We start from the raw sequence: 16,189 nt of genomic DNA, 5'->3' as shown, positions 1-16,189 counted from the left end.
ACTATTAAAAGTTAACTGTGTCATTGCTCTTCATTTTTAAGCTGTTGTTTTTCTCTGCATTTGTGATGAACAGGTTGAAATACTATTTTTTCCTTCTTGATATTGCCTCCATAGAAGCATATGGCTAGCTACATGGCCAAGGAATGTTTACAAGCAGCAGTTGGCAGTTAGGGGTGCAGGTGCATGTCTCACAAAATCAATATTATATTATCAGGTTAAACAGTGCGAATAGAAAAGAGAACCATGAGGATTGATATCCTTTGTTATTTTACTCTAGTTAGTTATAGAGTCACTTGATAGTAGCAATATGCCAATCAACACTAATACATATTTCTGTGTGTGTGTGAGTGTGAGAGAGAGCTGAGGGGGTGGAATGTCCACCTGCAGCCACACGATGAGATGAAAGGTCTTTGGCAGTATCCCAAGAGTTCAAGTACTCCAGGCATTTACAAACTTCAGAACTTCATATGAAGTTATGCCATTTAAGCTGTTTCTTAACTTTAGAGGAGTTCTGTTTGTTCCTCACAAAGTATAACAGTGTTGATAGTACTAGCTATTGAATCCAGGATATCCATAGAAAGTTTACATCTGTAGAACCTCTTGCATATAAAATTGTCGACACTTGCACTTTACACATGGAAGTAAAAAAAAAAAAGAAAGTATTTTCTCCCCTTCCCATTGCATGTTTTCTTTCAAATTGTCCTGTGTACAAGTTTTAAGTATTATCTGAAGTTTGTTTCCCAAGCTGTCTTCCAGTTATTGTTAGACTTTTGTGAGTTTTTCAAAGGTACCCTTGAACTTTTCTCTCCAAATCAACATAGTGAAAGTTTTCCTCTTGTCTGACAGTAAGATCTGGTGTATACCGCTGAGCGACATGGTTATACTGATCTAACCCCCGTGTAGAGAGCGCTATGTAGACACGAGAGCTTCTCCCATCAACTTAGCTGCCGCCTCTCCAGGAGGTGGGTTAACTAGACCAATGGGAGAGCTCTCTTCCCTCTGCTTAGTGTCTTCATTAAAGCACTACAGCGGTGCAGTTGCATCAGTGAGGCTGCACTGATGCAGCATTTTAAGTGTAGACTTGTCCTAAGCTTGCCAGTTTTCATGTCTAAAGGAAGTATGTTGCTGAAACTTACAAAATAAGATTAATAAGACCCTGTTGGTAATCTTAGGCCCTTATCCTGCAAAACTTTTATGCATGCATTTAACTTTACACCTTTTACATTTACAACTTGCTTTATAGTGAGTCTTGAAGACAGTGTTGAATGTAATAGAACATCTTTTCCTTCATACTTTTTTTTCTGTTAAGATCACAGAAAGCAGATTAGACCTTGAAGATCTGGACCTTTATGCAACTTCTCGAGAGCAACGGTTTCGTATATTTGCTAGTTTAGAATTTGAAGGCCAATTATATATGACCCCATATGACTTCATTCAGTCTGTTACAAGTGATGCACCCAAACGTAAGTAGGATTTTGGTATGGATGCAATTCCTGTTTTAAATGTTGAAGATGCATGTTATCTTTCAACTTATTTTAAATTACTGTTTCTGTTTTACTTGATATGAAAAGGAACTGCTGAGAATCCAAAAGGAGAATGCAGAATTCATTTTAATGGTATCCAAAAAGTTTATAGGGTTTCTCATACTGATTGCCCTTAAATTAAAGCCAATTTTGTAATTCCTTTTTAATCCCTTAGAAGTCTTTAATTAAACATTTTGTATTGTCTTATAGGGCACACCTTGCATAATAGGCATGCAGAATTTGAAGTTCATTTGTACTGACAGTTTCAATTCCAGCTTCTTTTTGAATATGCTAGTACTGCTGTAGAACTCTTGTGTCCTTCTCACAGTGTAGAAAATGCTTTTTTCCCTGAGCACTGTCTAGGATAGTTTTGTATTGCAGTTTTCACCATTTTGAATTGTAATCTATTTTGTTTTTATTTTTCACTCTTTCAAGATTATGTAAGGCATCTCATGGCCAAAGAGCAAATAACATTCTGAGCAAGAACCTCAGACCCTGCAGGAATCAATTTTCTGCATTTACAGATTCACAGAAGAAGCTCCCTGATAGTTTGTTTTCCACTTTTAACACAGCTTTAGTTGATTTGTTATAAATGTCAGTTTCAACACCAAAAGATAAATGTACAGGCAGACTGAGTAGTAGGACACAACATTACTGTCTATTATTATAATATTTGTATTACTGTAATGCCTATGATCCCTAATCATGGACCAGCACTCCAGGGTGCTAGGCACTGTACAAACGCAGAACATTCTTAACTGGCTTGATTTTCTGGCTCTCAAACGTGGAATGCTCTGGTAGTAACATTCAGTAACATCCTGGGAAAAGTGAATGCCTTGTGTTGCTTAGGAGTGATTTACGATAACTGACCTGAGTTGTTGTCAAAGTCCTTCTTTCTAAAGTCAACAGCACAAAGAGGGCTGAAACCATCACCAGGGAACTGGCAAAACCAGTTAATGCAGCTTAAGTAGATCTTGAAAGACTCTTTGCAGACTACAGTTTCCTTCCCTTTTCTCTCAGCAGCAGCACCACAAAAGAGGTGGCAACTGTCTGAATCAAGTGATATCAAAACTGCTACAACTCTTGACGTTTGCAGTGTTATAGCCAGGTTGATCCCAGAATATCAGAGAGACAAGGTTGGTGAGCTTTGTGTAAGTTCGAAAGCGTGTTTCTCTCACCAACAGAAGGTGGTCCAATAAAAGATATTTCCTCATCCTACCATGACAACTCAGAGCCTACCATGACAACTCTTGAAGAAAGGTATAATGTCCTTCCATTAATGAGGACTAAGTCGATGGAATACCTCCACCCTCACAGCAGAGAATAGCCCAGAGACCCCTATCTATTGCCAAGAACCAACACATCAGCTGAACTTCCAAAACTTTGAAGTTTTGACTCAGGAAGCAGCATTTAAAGTTTTCATTCATCCCTAATTTTCAGTAGTCCTGGCATATGCACAGACTATGCAGTGACAGTCTGATAGGAAGCAAGCTGCAGTAATTTTGAATGGGTTGGGGCGCTGCTGGATTCACCATCCAGGCCACAGGCTGCATGTTGCACTCTAACTGCTCTGTGTGGACCTTGCTCAACTACAGTGAGACACTAGAGTGAGCCAACAGAGTCCACACAGGGCAGTTAGGGCTCAACATGCAATCAGAGGCTTTGGTGGTGAATCCAGTGCCTCAACCCCACTGACAATCACCATGCAGACCCTCACTATACAGTTTGCAGAGGAGGAGAAGCCAGAGGGGCAAGAGGAGGCAGCGATGGTAGAAGAAAAGAGAGGGAAAATGACAGGAGTGAGAAGAGGACAGGGACAATCCCAGAAAGGAGATCCAGGCCTGGGACTGGTCAACATAATAGAGCCCTAGGCGGCATAGAAGAGCAGCTTTCCTAGGGTTGATCCTCTCCTTCTCCCTGTTTGGAAGTGGGAGTCAGGAGCACAATGAGGAGTGGACCCAGGTTCCCCCCCGACCGTATATAGGAGGCGGAGGAGGAGTAGGTCCTGATTTCTCCCAGGGGAGGCTAGAAGAGGGGAGAAGTCCAAGCAACTTCCTTAATTCCTCCCTATTTTTTCAATAAACATCCCTAAAAGTCTCAAAGCAAGGTTAGCATCTCGGACAACATCAAGTACCAGCTTTACATCAGGATTTAGGCTACTCCTTCTCTACCATCCTCCAAACAAACTAATGCCTCACTTTATTTAAAGCCACCCACTTGCAACACCACTTTCAGATACTCTGAAGTAGAGGCTTCCCACAGTATAGCAATAACACAGAACTCAAGGGTGCTGAGCACATGAACCATACCTTGAACAGCTGTTGCATCTCCAGATCTCACCAACAGTTCACTTTCACTTAGTCATCCTGGGAGTTGAGAAGTTTGGTGACACACTAGTTATCCAACACACTGCTAAATTCCTGTCATTGTCAATTAAGCATGCTTCTTAAAATCATCCTCCACAGTATAGATCATTATAAGGAAGAAGAAATGGAGAAAACATCAGCCAAAGCTTGGAAAGACTATTACCAGACACTACTACCTCCAACCTGGTGCAATAAGCAGCCAGCTACTGCACATGGATCCAAAATAGATAAACACAATGATTTCATCCTCAACATAAGATCTCTAGTCAATAAAGGCTTGCTCATCCTACTATTGAAATCAGTGCAAAAGTCCCATTGGCTCTGATAGCAGAGGATCAAGCCTTTCATCATTCACAAACCATAATCTTATTGCCAGTGAGGTGCATTACCTGATCTCTGTCGCAGAAGTCCACCTAGCTGATATTGCAAGTCCAGTGTTAGCTCTCCCAGGATATGCTATTAACCCTACACCAAGGGAGGAGAATCTGGAGATGGAGTAGCCACTTTTCCCTTCTGAGCTCAAATGCAGTAAACCTTATTTGAATCAAAATCCTTTGAATGCATGTAGTTAATCTCTGAGGCCAGAGACAATACTAATCTGGAAATCCTGCTAATCTATAAAGCCTTAGAGATGCAGTCAGACATGTTGATTCCTAATGCTACTAGTTTTGTAAAGTTAGACTTCAGAACTGAGAGTAATTATTTACAGGAATAGCATAAGAGTGTGTAGCTAAATGTAAGAGGATGAAATTAAGGTGGTAGCTCTACTGTTTGAGTTATTTTAAAATTAGAGAGGGGAAAGGCTAGCAAATGTACACTAGTGAGCATTGCCATGGGAAGGACTAGACGACTGTCAGGTCTTTCCCATTTCCAGCTTCTGATTCCATGAACATTTGAGTTCTAATCTTTTAATGCCTCATTTGCTGTGTGGACTTTGGATGTGCCACTGATTTGCTATGTGGAACACAGCTATTGTAATGTTTCTGGGTCTGTGTCCTCTTCTGTAAATTGACTAATATTTCACAGAGATGTGAGTATTTAATTAAAATTTGTATATAGCTGTGAAGATGTAAAGTAATAAATTATTTGTGTTACTATTATTATTCCTACTGTTATAATTTTGAAGAGATTGCTAGCTGTCTGCCCTGTTCTACTGAATATAGAATGACATGGAAAGATGACTTTTTGAATCAAAGATTAAATATTAAATAAAATCATGTCTTGCATTTTTTTAATCTTTTTTTTTTTCTGTTTGCTTTAAACTTGTTATGGATTTGGGCCTGTAAGGGCTGTCCATATATCTTATGGAGAACATAGGAGGGCAGAACTCGCACTTAAACTTTCAGTGGGTGAACACTAGAAGAGCCTTGAGTTTTGTCAGAAAGGAAAAGTGCCCTTTGAAGAGTAATAGTAGTAGCTATTTACTTTTGCTATATAGAAAAGCTAATACTACTAGACTTGGATGAGATTTCTGGTAGAGTAAATACAGCTATTGTGACTGATTTACCCTGGAAATCTTATAAACCCTGCAAAAGTCAAGAGTGTGCTCGCTTCCTTTTTGATTAAACAGTGACTAAACATTGGATAATAGTCGTATGGTAAAAATGTGAAGTATTTTTTATAACTAAACGTTTAACTTTAGACAGTTGTAGTAAAATTATAGTATAAAACAAAAGCTATAATTAACTTTATTATATTCCTATATTTCTAGTGAAGGATTGGGTTTATGAAATAAATCAGTGTATTATCTGAAAATGTTTATGAGAAGTCAAGCTTGTAATTCTGATTTTTATCACATGGAGACATGTTTACACTTTCAAAAAAACTTTTGGAAAGAGGAAGAAATACAATTGTGTTTTGCTCTATTTTAACTTATGATCTGACTCAACAAAAATTATAGACAGCCAAATGCTGAGTTGTAGGGTTTGTGTGTGTTCACATGCCCAATGTAAAATTCCACTTGCTTGTCTATAATGTCAAGCTTGCCATTCTAAACTAATGTCTCATGATTGACAAATGTTTTCTGTTCAAAATACTCTTCAATGCCTGGCTCTTCCCCCCCACCCAACTAATACAAATGCAAATCAGCCTATATCAGAATGAGTTGACTTTATAAAAGATGTACAGTAGAGAGATGAGTAATCCATATTTAAGATTTTAAACACAAAGTTACATGAAAAACCGTCCAGCTTGCTACATGTTTGGCTTGATAATACCAAACCTTATTGGGCGGGGGGGTGTTGTCACAGACTTTCTGAGGTATGAACATAACCAAGTTGTCATGTTCAAATCTCAGTATGAGGAATGGTACTATTCCTAAACTAATTAAATTCCATTGTAGCTGCTGTGTCTAATGTTATACAATTCTAACAAAAAACTCCATGAATGCAAAGTTAAGGTTGATCAGTGGTATCTCTTGCCCTTCCAGAACATTGAGTTCAGCAAAACTCTAACTTTGGAAAACCAGAAAATGTGGTTACGGTACATGTCCATGCAACCTTATCTCTGGTCTCCTGGAGCTGACAGTACCCACTGGGTGGAGTTTGTATGAACTACAGCTGCATTCACTGTTAGGTGTAGCTATACTGAATGATGGAAGTATCAGCTGGAGAAGCTTGGCAGACCTGTGATTGTAGTATGAGGTGCTCTGGGGGCATGGGTGAGCCCATCTTCTTGACACCCATATATATGATCAAAGGAAAGAGGTTCATATGTACCTTCCGAGATTCAGTGGTCTCATTACAGTACTGTGTTGTGTAGATCATGGCAGTAGTGGGGCACAGGGGTCTTCTTGCCACAGTTAAGTGGGAGATAAATGTGGTCTGTGGGTTTTATGAAGGGTAAATGGAAAATACTGTATTTAGATGGCATCATGTGCATAAGGGTGAAGGGGTTGTAAAAGTTGTTGAAGGGTCGTGAAAATTAGTTTTGTTTGTTTGAATGTAGGGCAAATATAGGTAACTTCTGTTTGGTGCAAAGGCAGAATGTGAGTACGTGTGTTATGGGCATATTGGGGCATCGATCAAGGAAGCCAGAGTTAAGTTTGAATGGGCAGGTACCTTAAGCGTATTTCCTCATTTTAAGAATCTTCTTTGCTGTCCTCAGTATTTTGAAAAGTCACAAGACATCAGTGGGCAACCATAACTCTATATTAATTAAGTTTTGTTAATGAATTTTAGTTTTTTTAATAGAAAGAGAAATGTGTTGGTAGGAATTAGTGGACAGTTAGGCATTTCCAGTTATCATGTAGGTGTGGAGTTGAGATGCTGCTGTGGCCAGATAACGATGATGATAATGATACCTAACTCTTGCACAGTGTCTTTCATCAGTAGATCTCAAAGCACTTTCCCAAGGCGGAAAACATCTTAGTCTTTCTTTTTTTTTTCATCTGTACAGTGGTGACATAGTGAAGTGACTAGCCCAGGGTCACCAAGAAGGCTAGTGAGAGATCCAGGAATAGTATCCCAATTTTCTGAGTACCAATCAGGAGTGCTGGGAGTGTGGTAGCACTCCCTGGTGAAGTGGTTTCCATCATATACAGGGTTTACAGTTTTGTTCAGTGGCTTTCATCACCCCCACTATAAAAATTGTTCCAACACCTCTGGTGCCAGTACACTGTTCTTTCCATTAGGTTGATATGATTGCTGTGTGATTCCTAAGTGCTCCCTTTCTCCTGCCCCACCCTGTACACTTTGTTATAATGGAATAGAGATAATGGTCATGGCTTTGAAATGTTCAGAATGTGTAGTTCCCAACAAGGCCAGTAAGAGAAATCTCAAACCATTGTCTGCATCCTAAAATCATGACAGTTTTATTACATGGTTGTTACAGTAAATTCTAAGCACCTGAGAGAAGATTGTTGTGTGTCTCTCCTTTGCCTGCCTTCCCCACCACACCCTGTAGCATATAGGCTCCCCCCTCCAAAAAAGTTGGTTGAATCTGTGAACTTTAAGAAAAGCTCTTCACCACCCCCCAGAGGGCTGTATTCTGGGAAATGTAGAGCGGAAAGGGACCTTGAGAGGTCACCAGCTCCAGTTCCTTGTGCAGGGGTAGGACCAAGTAAGCCTAGATCATCTGCTAAAGGTGTTTTTTTAACCTATTCTTAAAAACCTCCAATGATAGGGATTCCACAAACTCCCTTCAAAGCCTATTCCAGAGTTTAATTTCCCTTATAGTTAGAAAGTTTTTCCTAATATCGAACCTAAATTTCCCTTGCTGCAGATTAAGTCCATTACTACTTCTCCTATCTTCAGTGGACATGGAGAACAATTGATTCCTTTCCTCTTCATAACATATTAGGGGACTGTTATCAGGTCCCCCCTCAGTCTTCTTTCTCAAGAGTAAACCGGCCCATTTTTTTAACCTTTCCTCAGAGATCAGTTTAGGAAGACTTTATCAGTTTTGTTGCTCTGCTCTGGACTCTCGCCAATTTGTCGCCGTATTTCCTGGAAAGTGTGGTGCCCAGAATTGGATACAGGACTCCAGGTGAGGCCTTAGCAGTACTGAGAAGCGTCAAATAATTTCTTCATGTGTCTTACATATTACACTCCTGTTGACACATCCCAGAATATTAGTCTTTTTAACAACTGCATCATGTTGTTGACTCTGACTCATATTCAATTTCTGATTCACTGTAACCTTCAGCTGCTTTTCAGCAGTACTACCACCTAGCAAGTTGTTCTCCATTTTGTGTTTGTGCATTTGATTTTTCCTTCCTAAGCACAGTACATTGTATTTATCTTTATTAAATTTTGTCTTGTTGAATTCAAACCAATTCTCCAGTTTGTCAATGTAGTTTTCAGTTCTAATCCTGTTTTCCAAAGAACTTGCAACTCGTTCCATCTTGGTGTCATCGTTTTATAATTATACTTTCCACTCCGTTGTACAAATCATTAATGAAAATACTGAACAGTACTGGAACCAGGACTGACCCCTATGGGACCCCTCTAGATATGCCCTCTCAGTTTGACAGAGAACCATTAATAATTACTCTTTGAGTATGGTTTTTCAACCAGTTGTTCACTCATTTTACAAAAAGAAAAGGAGTACTTGTGGCACCTTAGAGACTAACCAATTTATTTGAGCATGAGCTTTCGTGAGCTACAGCTCACTTCATCGATGAAGTGAGCTGTAGCTCACGAAAGCTCATGCTCAAATAAATTGGTTAGTCTCTAAGGTGCCACAAGTACTTCTTTTCTTTTTGCAAAGACAGACTAACACGGCTGTTACTCTGAAACCACTCATTTTACAGTAGTTTATCATTTTAATTTGTTTGCTTTTGTATAAACGAAAACAATTACTGAAATTTCATATAACTTTTCCAAAGTTTGCTTATGAGAATATCATGTAGGACTGCATCAGAAGCCTTACTAAAATCAAGATACATCCCGTCTACTGGTTCTTCCCCATCCTCTAGGTCAGTAACCCTCTCAAAGAAGGAAATTAGGTTGATTTTTGGCATGATTTATTTTTGACAAATTTATGCTGGCTATTCCTTATAAACCTGTTATCCTCTGGATGCTTAAAAATTCATTGTTTAATCATTTGTTGCAGTATCTTTCCAGGTATCAAAGTTAAGCTGAGTGGTCTATAATTCTCTGGGACATCTTTGTTCCCTTTTTTAAAACATTGGTACTATGTTTGCCCCTCTCCAATCATCTAGGACCTCACCTGTCCTCCAAGATAATTGCTAAGGTTCCAAGATTGCTCCAGCTATTTCTTTAAGTATCCTAGGATGAATTTCATCAAGTCCTGCCATCTAAACTACACCTAACTTATCTAAATATTCTTTAACCTGTTATTTTTCTATTTTGGCTTGTATACCTTCCCCCTTGTTAATTTTCATTATGTTGAGTAACTTGGCAGTTTTTCAGAGGGGGCTTGGCTACACTTGTGAGTTACAGTGCATTAAAGGAGCCCCGGGCACACTAGCTCACTACCCATCCACACTGGCAAGGCACGTAGAGTGCATTGACTCCACGGCTGGTCCGTTCCTGGTACTCCACCTCGGCGAGTGGAATAACGTTTTGTGCACCCCCACTGGAGTGCCACGGCGCCAGTGTGGATGCCGTGGTCTGTTACTGCACTCTGATCGGCCTCCAGAAGTGTCCCACAATGCCTGTTCTAGCCATTCTGGTCATCACTTTGAACTCTACTGCCCTGCCCTCAGATGATCAACCGTCAGACCCGCCCTTTAAATTCTCTGGGAATTTTGAAAATTCCCTTCCTGTTTGCTCAGCCAGGGGTGGAGTGCTCTCATCGAAGTTTTCCAGGTGACTATGCCTCCACGTGCCAAGAGATCCCCAGTATGGAGCAATGGCAAGGTGAGGGATCTCATCAGTGTTTGTGGGGAGGAAGCTGTCCAGTCCCAACTGCACTCCTGCCATAGGAATTATGATACCTTCGGGCAGATATCAAGAGACATGATGGAAAGGGGCCATGACCGGGACGCACTGCAGTGCAGGATTAAAGTGAAGGAGCTGCAGAATGCCTACCACAAAGCCCATGAGGCAAACAGCTGCTCCGGTGCTGCCCCTGCGACCTGCCGTTTTCACAAAGAGCTGGACGTGATACTTGGGGCCGACCTCACCTACACTCTGAGTACCACCATGGACACTTCAGAGCCCAGTTCAGCAAGGCGAGAGGAAGAGGAGCAGCAGCAGCAGCAAAGCAGGAGCGAGGGTGCTGAGGCGGAGAAAGACACTCCGCAATCCCTAGATGCATGCAGTCAGGAGCTGTTTTCAAGCCAGGAGGAAGGTAGCCAGTCGCGGTGGCCGGTGCTTGGGGAAGGACAAACACCAGAGGAGGTTCCCAGTAAGCGGCTTTTATTTTGGGAAGGAAGTTATTCAGTGCGGGCTCTTGGAGTGAGGAGGGTTACGGCTGCATGCATTCCTTGATGTGGAATAGGGTGTTGAAGTGCTCTCTCACATCGTGGTAATCGGCCTCTGTGATCTCTTCAAAGATCTCATCCAGAACTTGGGCAATGCGCTTGCGCAGGTTTCTCAGGAGAGCCACTGTGTTCCTTGTCCCAGTAAGGCTAACTTGTCCGTGCCACTGTGCTGTGAGGGGTGGGGCGACCATTGCTACATACAGGCAAGTTGCATATGAGTCAGGGTGGAATCCGCATTGCGGTAGAAGACCCTCCCTTGCTTCCCAGGTCACCCTCAGCAGCAAGATATCTTCCAGGACAAACTCCTGTGGAAAATTTGGGGACAGTGTTCAGTATAGGGGCCCCCTGCCACTGTTGGCTCTCCCCAAGGCACAGAAACCCAGAGGACAGTACAGCTGTGAAACAAGCAGTCACGCTTGACCCTGTGCTTACTCACCATTTTGGGGCTCCTGTGGGTTATGTGCGCTTGCTTTGGGACGGGCAAATTATGCTATTGTGTCGACTGTGCTTGCTCTTAAGTATGGGGAAATCATTGCTCTGTCTGGTGTAAACAATGCTGCCTCTGTTAAGTGTTGCATTTTGCCTTTACAGGTGCAACCGTGAGATCTCAGCCGTCCGTGTTATCACTGGCCGAAAGACTCCAAAGAATCAGAAAGGGGCCATGTAGAAGCAAGGAAGACATGTTGCATGAAGTAATGCAGCTTTCAAGTAATGAAAACTCGAAAAGTGCAGGAGTGGCAGGACAGTGAAAGGAGGATCCACCAGCAGAATGAGGAGCACCGGCACAAAAGTTCAGTGCTCCAGCAGCAAAGCACGGATCAGCTGATAAGCATAATGGAGTGCCAAGCGGACTCAATCCAGGCACTCGTAGCCATGCAGGCGGAACACTACTGTGCGCCCCCCACAGCCCTTGTCCCAAAACTCTTTCCCTTGTGCCCCCATGTCACCTCCAACCCACTTTCCCCAACATCCGGGTTCTCACCACCACCAGCTACCTCCAACACCTGTAGCTTCACTACCCAGCCCTGAAAATATGACCCTTACCCTCTGCACTCAACCCCCATCACCATGCAGTATAGCCATCCTGAAGTGCAGGACTCATTGCACAGCACTCCAGACAGCAAGGCTTAGTATGATAACAGGACATATGCAAATCTTGATTGTACCATTCCCCACCCCACCCCCTTGCCCTTTCAGTTTCCCAAGCAGTTGTGTTTCTTTTCAATAAATGGATTTTTTGGCTTTGAAAACATTCTTTATTATTGCATAAAGTAAAAGATACCTTAGACCAGGAAAGAAACAGGCACCGCAAGTCAGCGTAGCAAACACAGATTCCTATTAACATTGGAACCACTGAACTTCACTCCCGTGCAGGGCACCAGACATTACTGGTGGCTTTCAGCCCCAAATTGCTTCCTCAAGCCATCCCTAATCCTTGCAGCCTCACGCTGGGCCCCTGTAATAGCCCTGCTCTCTGGCTGTTCAAATTCAGCTTCCAGGTGTTGAAACTCTGAGTTCCGTGCCGGAGTGAATCGTTCACCCTTCTCTTCACAAATGTTCCAGAAGGTACAGCACACGGATATAACCACGGGGATGCTGTCATTGGCCAGGTCCAGCTTCCCATACAGAGAGCGCCAGCAGCCCTTTAAACAGCCAAAAGCACGCCCTACAGTCATTCTTCACTGGCTCAGCCTGTTGTTGAACTGCTCCTTGCTGCTGTCAAGGCTCCCTGTGTAGGGTTTCATGAGCCACGGCATTAAAGGGTAAGATGGGTCTCTAAGGATCACAATGGGCATTTCGACTTCCTCTACGGTGATCTTCTGGTCTGGGAAAAAAGTCCCGGCTTGCAGTTTTCTGAACAGGCCAGTGTTCTGAAAGATGCAAGCGTCATGCTCCTTTCCAGGCCAGCCTGTGTTAATGTCAATGAAATGCCCATGGTGATCCACAAGCGCCTGGAGAACCATAGAGAAATACCCCTTCCAATTAACATACTTGGAGGCTAGGTGGGCTCGTGCCAGAATTGGAATGCACGTGCCATTTATCTCCCCTCCGCCGTTAGGGAAACCATCCACAATGTCATGCACCAGAGTCACCGTTCTTCTGAGCAGGATGCGATTAATGGCCCTACAAACTTCCATCAACGTAATTCCAATGGTCAACTTCCCCACTCCAAACTGGTTAGCGACCGATTGGTAGCTGTCTGGAGTTGCCAGCTTTCAAATGCAATAGCCATCCGCTTCTCCATCATCAGGGCAGCTCTCAGTGTCGTGTCCTTGCACCGCAGGGTTGGTGTGAGCTCCTCATACAGTCCCATGAAAGTGGCTTTTCTCATTCGAAAGTTCTGCAGACACTACTCGTCCTCCCAGACTTGCATGATGATATGATCCCATCACTCAGTACTTGTTTCCTGAGCCCAAAATCGGCGTTCCACAGTGGTGAGCAGGTCTGTGAATGCCACAAGCACACTCGTGTCATATGCGTTACTTGAGTCTATGTCGGAGCCCTCATTGTCACTTTGGATCAAAAGGAATAACTCGACTGCCAAACATGACGTGCTGGTGAGACTTGTCAGCATAATTCTCAGCAGTTTGGGCTCCATTCCCACAGATTGAAAGGGAAGACAGAGCGTGCAGTACAAAAAACGTTGAAAGATGGTGCCAAATGTGGACGGAAGTACAGGGATTGCTGGGATGCAAACCGATGCATCACGGGGCGTTGGGACGGGACCCAGAATGCCTGCACCCCCCATCCTCTTCCCACAAGCCACAGTGCCAGAATGGGAAGAGGTGCTCTGTGGGATAGCTGCCCATAATGCACCGCTCCCAATGCTGCTGCATATGTGGCCACGCCAGTGCGCTTGTTCCTGTCAGTGTGGACAGACTGCAGCGCTTTCCCTACTACGCTCTTGAAGGCGGGTCTAACTCAAAGCTCTCTACATCTGCAAGTGTAGCCATGCCCAGAGACATTATTCAGGACACGAGCAAACTATCCCACTGTGTAGGAAAGATAGGAAGTATGGCAATAAATCACCTGGGGCTAAACCAGATCTTCAATAATAAAAAAAAATAGAGTCCTACAAAAAGTGGAAACTAGGTCAAATGACAAAGGATTAATATAAACATAACACAAGTATGTAGGGACAAAATTAGAAAGTCCAAGGCACAAAACAAGATCAAACTACCTAGAGACATAAAGGGAAAGAAGAAAACATTCTACAAATACATTAGAAGCAAGAGGAGGACCAAGGACAGGGTAGGCCCGTTGTGCAATGAGGAGGGGAAAATAACAGAAAATGTGGAAATGGCAGAGGTGCTTAATGACTTCATTGTTTCGGTTTTCACCAAGAAGGTTGATGGTGATAGGATGTCTAACATAGTGAATGCCAGTGAAAATTAGGTAGGATTAGATGCTAAAATAGGGAAAGAACAAGTTAAAAATTACTTAGACAAGTTAGATGTTTTCAAGTTACCTAGGCCTGATGATCTGCAGCCTAGAATACTCAAGGAGCTGACTGAAGAGATATCTGAGCCATTAGCAATTATCTTTGAAAAGTCATGGAAGATGGGAGAGATTCCAGAAAACTGGAAAAAGGCAAATATAGTGCCAATCTATAAAAGGGAAGTGAGGCCAACCCAGGGAATTACAGACCAGTCAGCTTAACTTCTGTATCCGGAAAGATAATGGAGCAAATAATTAAGCAATCAGTTTGCAAACATCTAGAAGATAATAGCGTGATAAGTAACAGTCAGCATGGACTTGTGAAGAGCAAATCATGTCAAACCAACCTGATAGCTTTCTTTGGCAGGGTAACAAGCCTTGTGGCTAGGGTGGAAGTGGTAGACATGGTATATCTTGACTTTAGTAAAGCTTTTCATACTGTCTCGCATGACCTTCTCATAAACAAACTTGGGAACTGCAACCTAGATTGAGCTTGTTATAAAGGGGAGGGGAACCACCTTTCTGTATACAGTGCTATAAAATCCCTCCTGGCCAGAGGCAAAATCCTTTCACCTGTAGAGGGTTAAGAAGCTAAGGTAACCTCACTGGCACCTGACCCAAAATGGCCAATGAGGGGACAAGATTCTTTCAAATTTGGAGGGGGTGAAAAAAAGTTTTCATCCGTCTATCTGTGTGATACCTTTGCCGGGAACAGATCAAGGATGCAAGCCTTCCAACTCCTGTAAAGTTAGTAAGTAAGCTAGCTAGAAAATGTGTTAGATTTTCTTTTGTTTTTTTTAGCTTGTAAAATTCGCTGTGCTGGAATGTCCTGTTTGTCTTTCTTGTAACTTAAGGTTTTGCCTAGAGGGATTCTCTATGTTTTGAATCTGATTACCCTGTAAACTATTTACCATCCTGACTTTACAGAGGTGACCTTTACCTTTTCTTTAAATAAAAATTCTTCTTTTAAGAACCTGATTGATTTTTCATTGTTCTTAAAGATCCAAGGGTTTGGGTCTGTGTTCAGCTGTACCAACTGGTGAGGATATTATCAAGCCTTCCCCAGGAAAAGGGGTGTAGGGATTGGGGGGATATTTTTGGGGAAGACATCTCCAAGTGGTCTCTTCCCCGTTCTTTGTTTAAATCTCTTGGTGGTGGCAGCATACCAGGTTTTTAACCTAAGCTGGTTCCCAAGGCAAGAAAGAAATCTGTGCTTTGGGGAAGTTTTAACCTAAGCTGGTAAGAATAAGTGTAGGGGGTCTTTCATTCAGGTCCCCACATCTGTACCCTAGTGTTCAGAGTGGGGAAGGAACCTTGATAGAGCTACTATAAGGTGGGTGCATAACTGGTTGGAAAACCATTCCCAGAGAGTAGTTATCAGTGGTTCAGAGTCATGCTGGAAGGGAATAATGAGTGGGGTTCCGCAGGGATCAGTTCTTGGTCCAGTTCTGTTCAATATTTCCATCAATGATTTCGACAATGGCATAGAGAGTACACTTATAAAGTTTGCGGACGATACCAAGCTTGGAGGTGTTGTAAATGCTTTGGAGGATAGAATTATGATTCAAAATGATCTGGACAAACAGGAGAAATGATCTGAAGTAAATAGAATGAAATTCAATATTTCAGTAGCAAAGTACTCCACTTAGGAAGGAACAATCAGTTGCACCCATACAAAATGGGAAATGACGACTGCTTAGGAAGGAGTACTGTGGAAAGGGATCTGGGGGTCATAGTGGACCACAAGCTAAATATGAGTCAACAGTAACACTGTTGCCAAAAAAAACAAACAAACACTATGAACATCGTTCTGGGATGTATTAGCAGAAGTGTTGTAAGCAAGACACAAGAAGTAATTCTTCTGCTCTACTCTGTGTTGATTAGGCTTCAGCTGGAGTATTGTGTCCAGTTCTGGGCACCACATTTCAGGAAAGATGTGGACAAATTGAAAAAAGTCCAGAGAAGAGCAACAA

The 16,189-nt window shown here is 42.4% G+C and overlaps 2 protein-coding genes across 7 annotated transcripts in view; both read left to right on the top strand.

The window, feature by feature from the left end:
- Window positions 1–16,189, top strand: part of MICU3 (mitochondrial calcium uptake family member 3) — a 151,481-nt gene that overhangs the window by 25,253 nt on the left and 110,039 nt on the right. For 4 of the 6 annotated variants that reach the window (XM_084625409.1, XM_084625410.1, XM_084625408.1 and 1 more), the window contains exon 2: window positions 1,310–1,463. The exons of 1 other annotated variant lie outside the window; for it this stretch is intronic. In XM_084625409.1, the coding sequence (XP_084481535.1) occupies window positions 1,310–1,463 (154 nt within the window). Of the gene's footprint in view, window positions 1–1,309; window positions 1,464–16,189 lie in introns of those variants that run through there. One more of the 6 variants, XM_084625412.1, reaches the window with a different exon arrangement.
- LOC311519145 (uncharacterized protein) lies at window positions 9,574–12,079 on the top strand. Its single transcript, XM_084625413.1, has 2 exons — window positions 9,574–10,702; window positions 11,370–12,079. Exons 1-2 carry the CDS (start codon window positions 10,168–10,170, stop codon window positions 11,525–11,527), a joined length of 693 nt encoding a protein of 230 aa, XP_084481539.1. The 5' UTR covers window positions 9,574–10,167; the 3' UTR covers window positions 11,528–12,079.

This window comes from Lepidochelys olivacea (assembly GCF_965140295.1).
Source record: "Lepidochelys olivacea isolate rLepOli2 genome assembly, chromosome: 4".
Classification (NCBI taxonomy): Eukaryota; Metazoa; Chordata; order Testudines; family Cheloniidae; genus Lepidochelys; species Lepidochelys olivacea.
The sequence above is the reverse complement of the archived record's forward strand: the minus strand, read 5'-3'. Positions and strand labels throughout refer to the sequence as shown.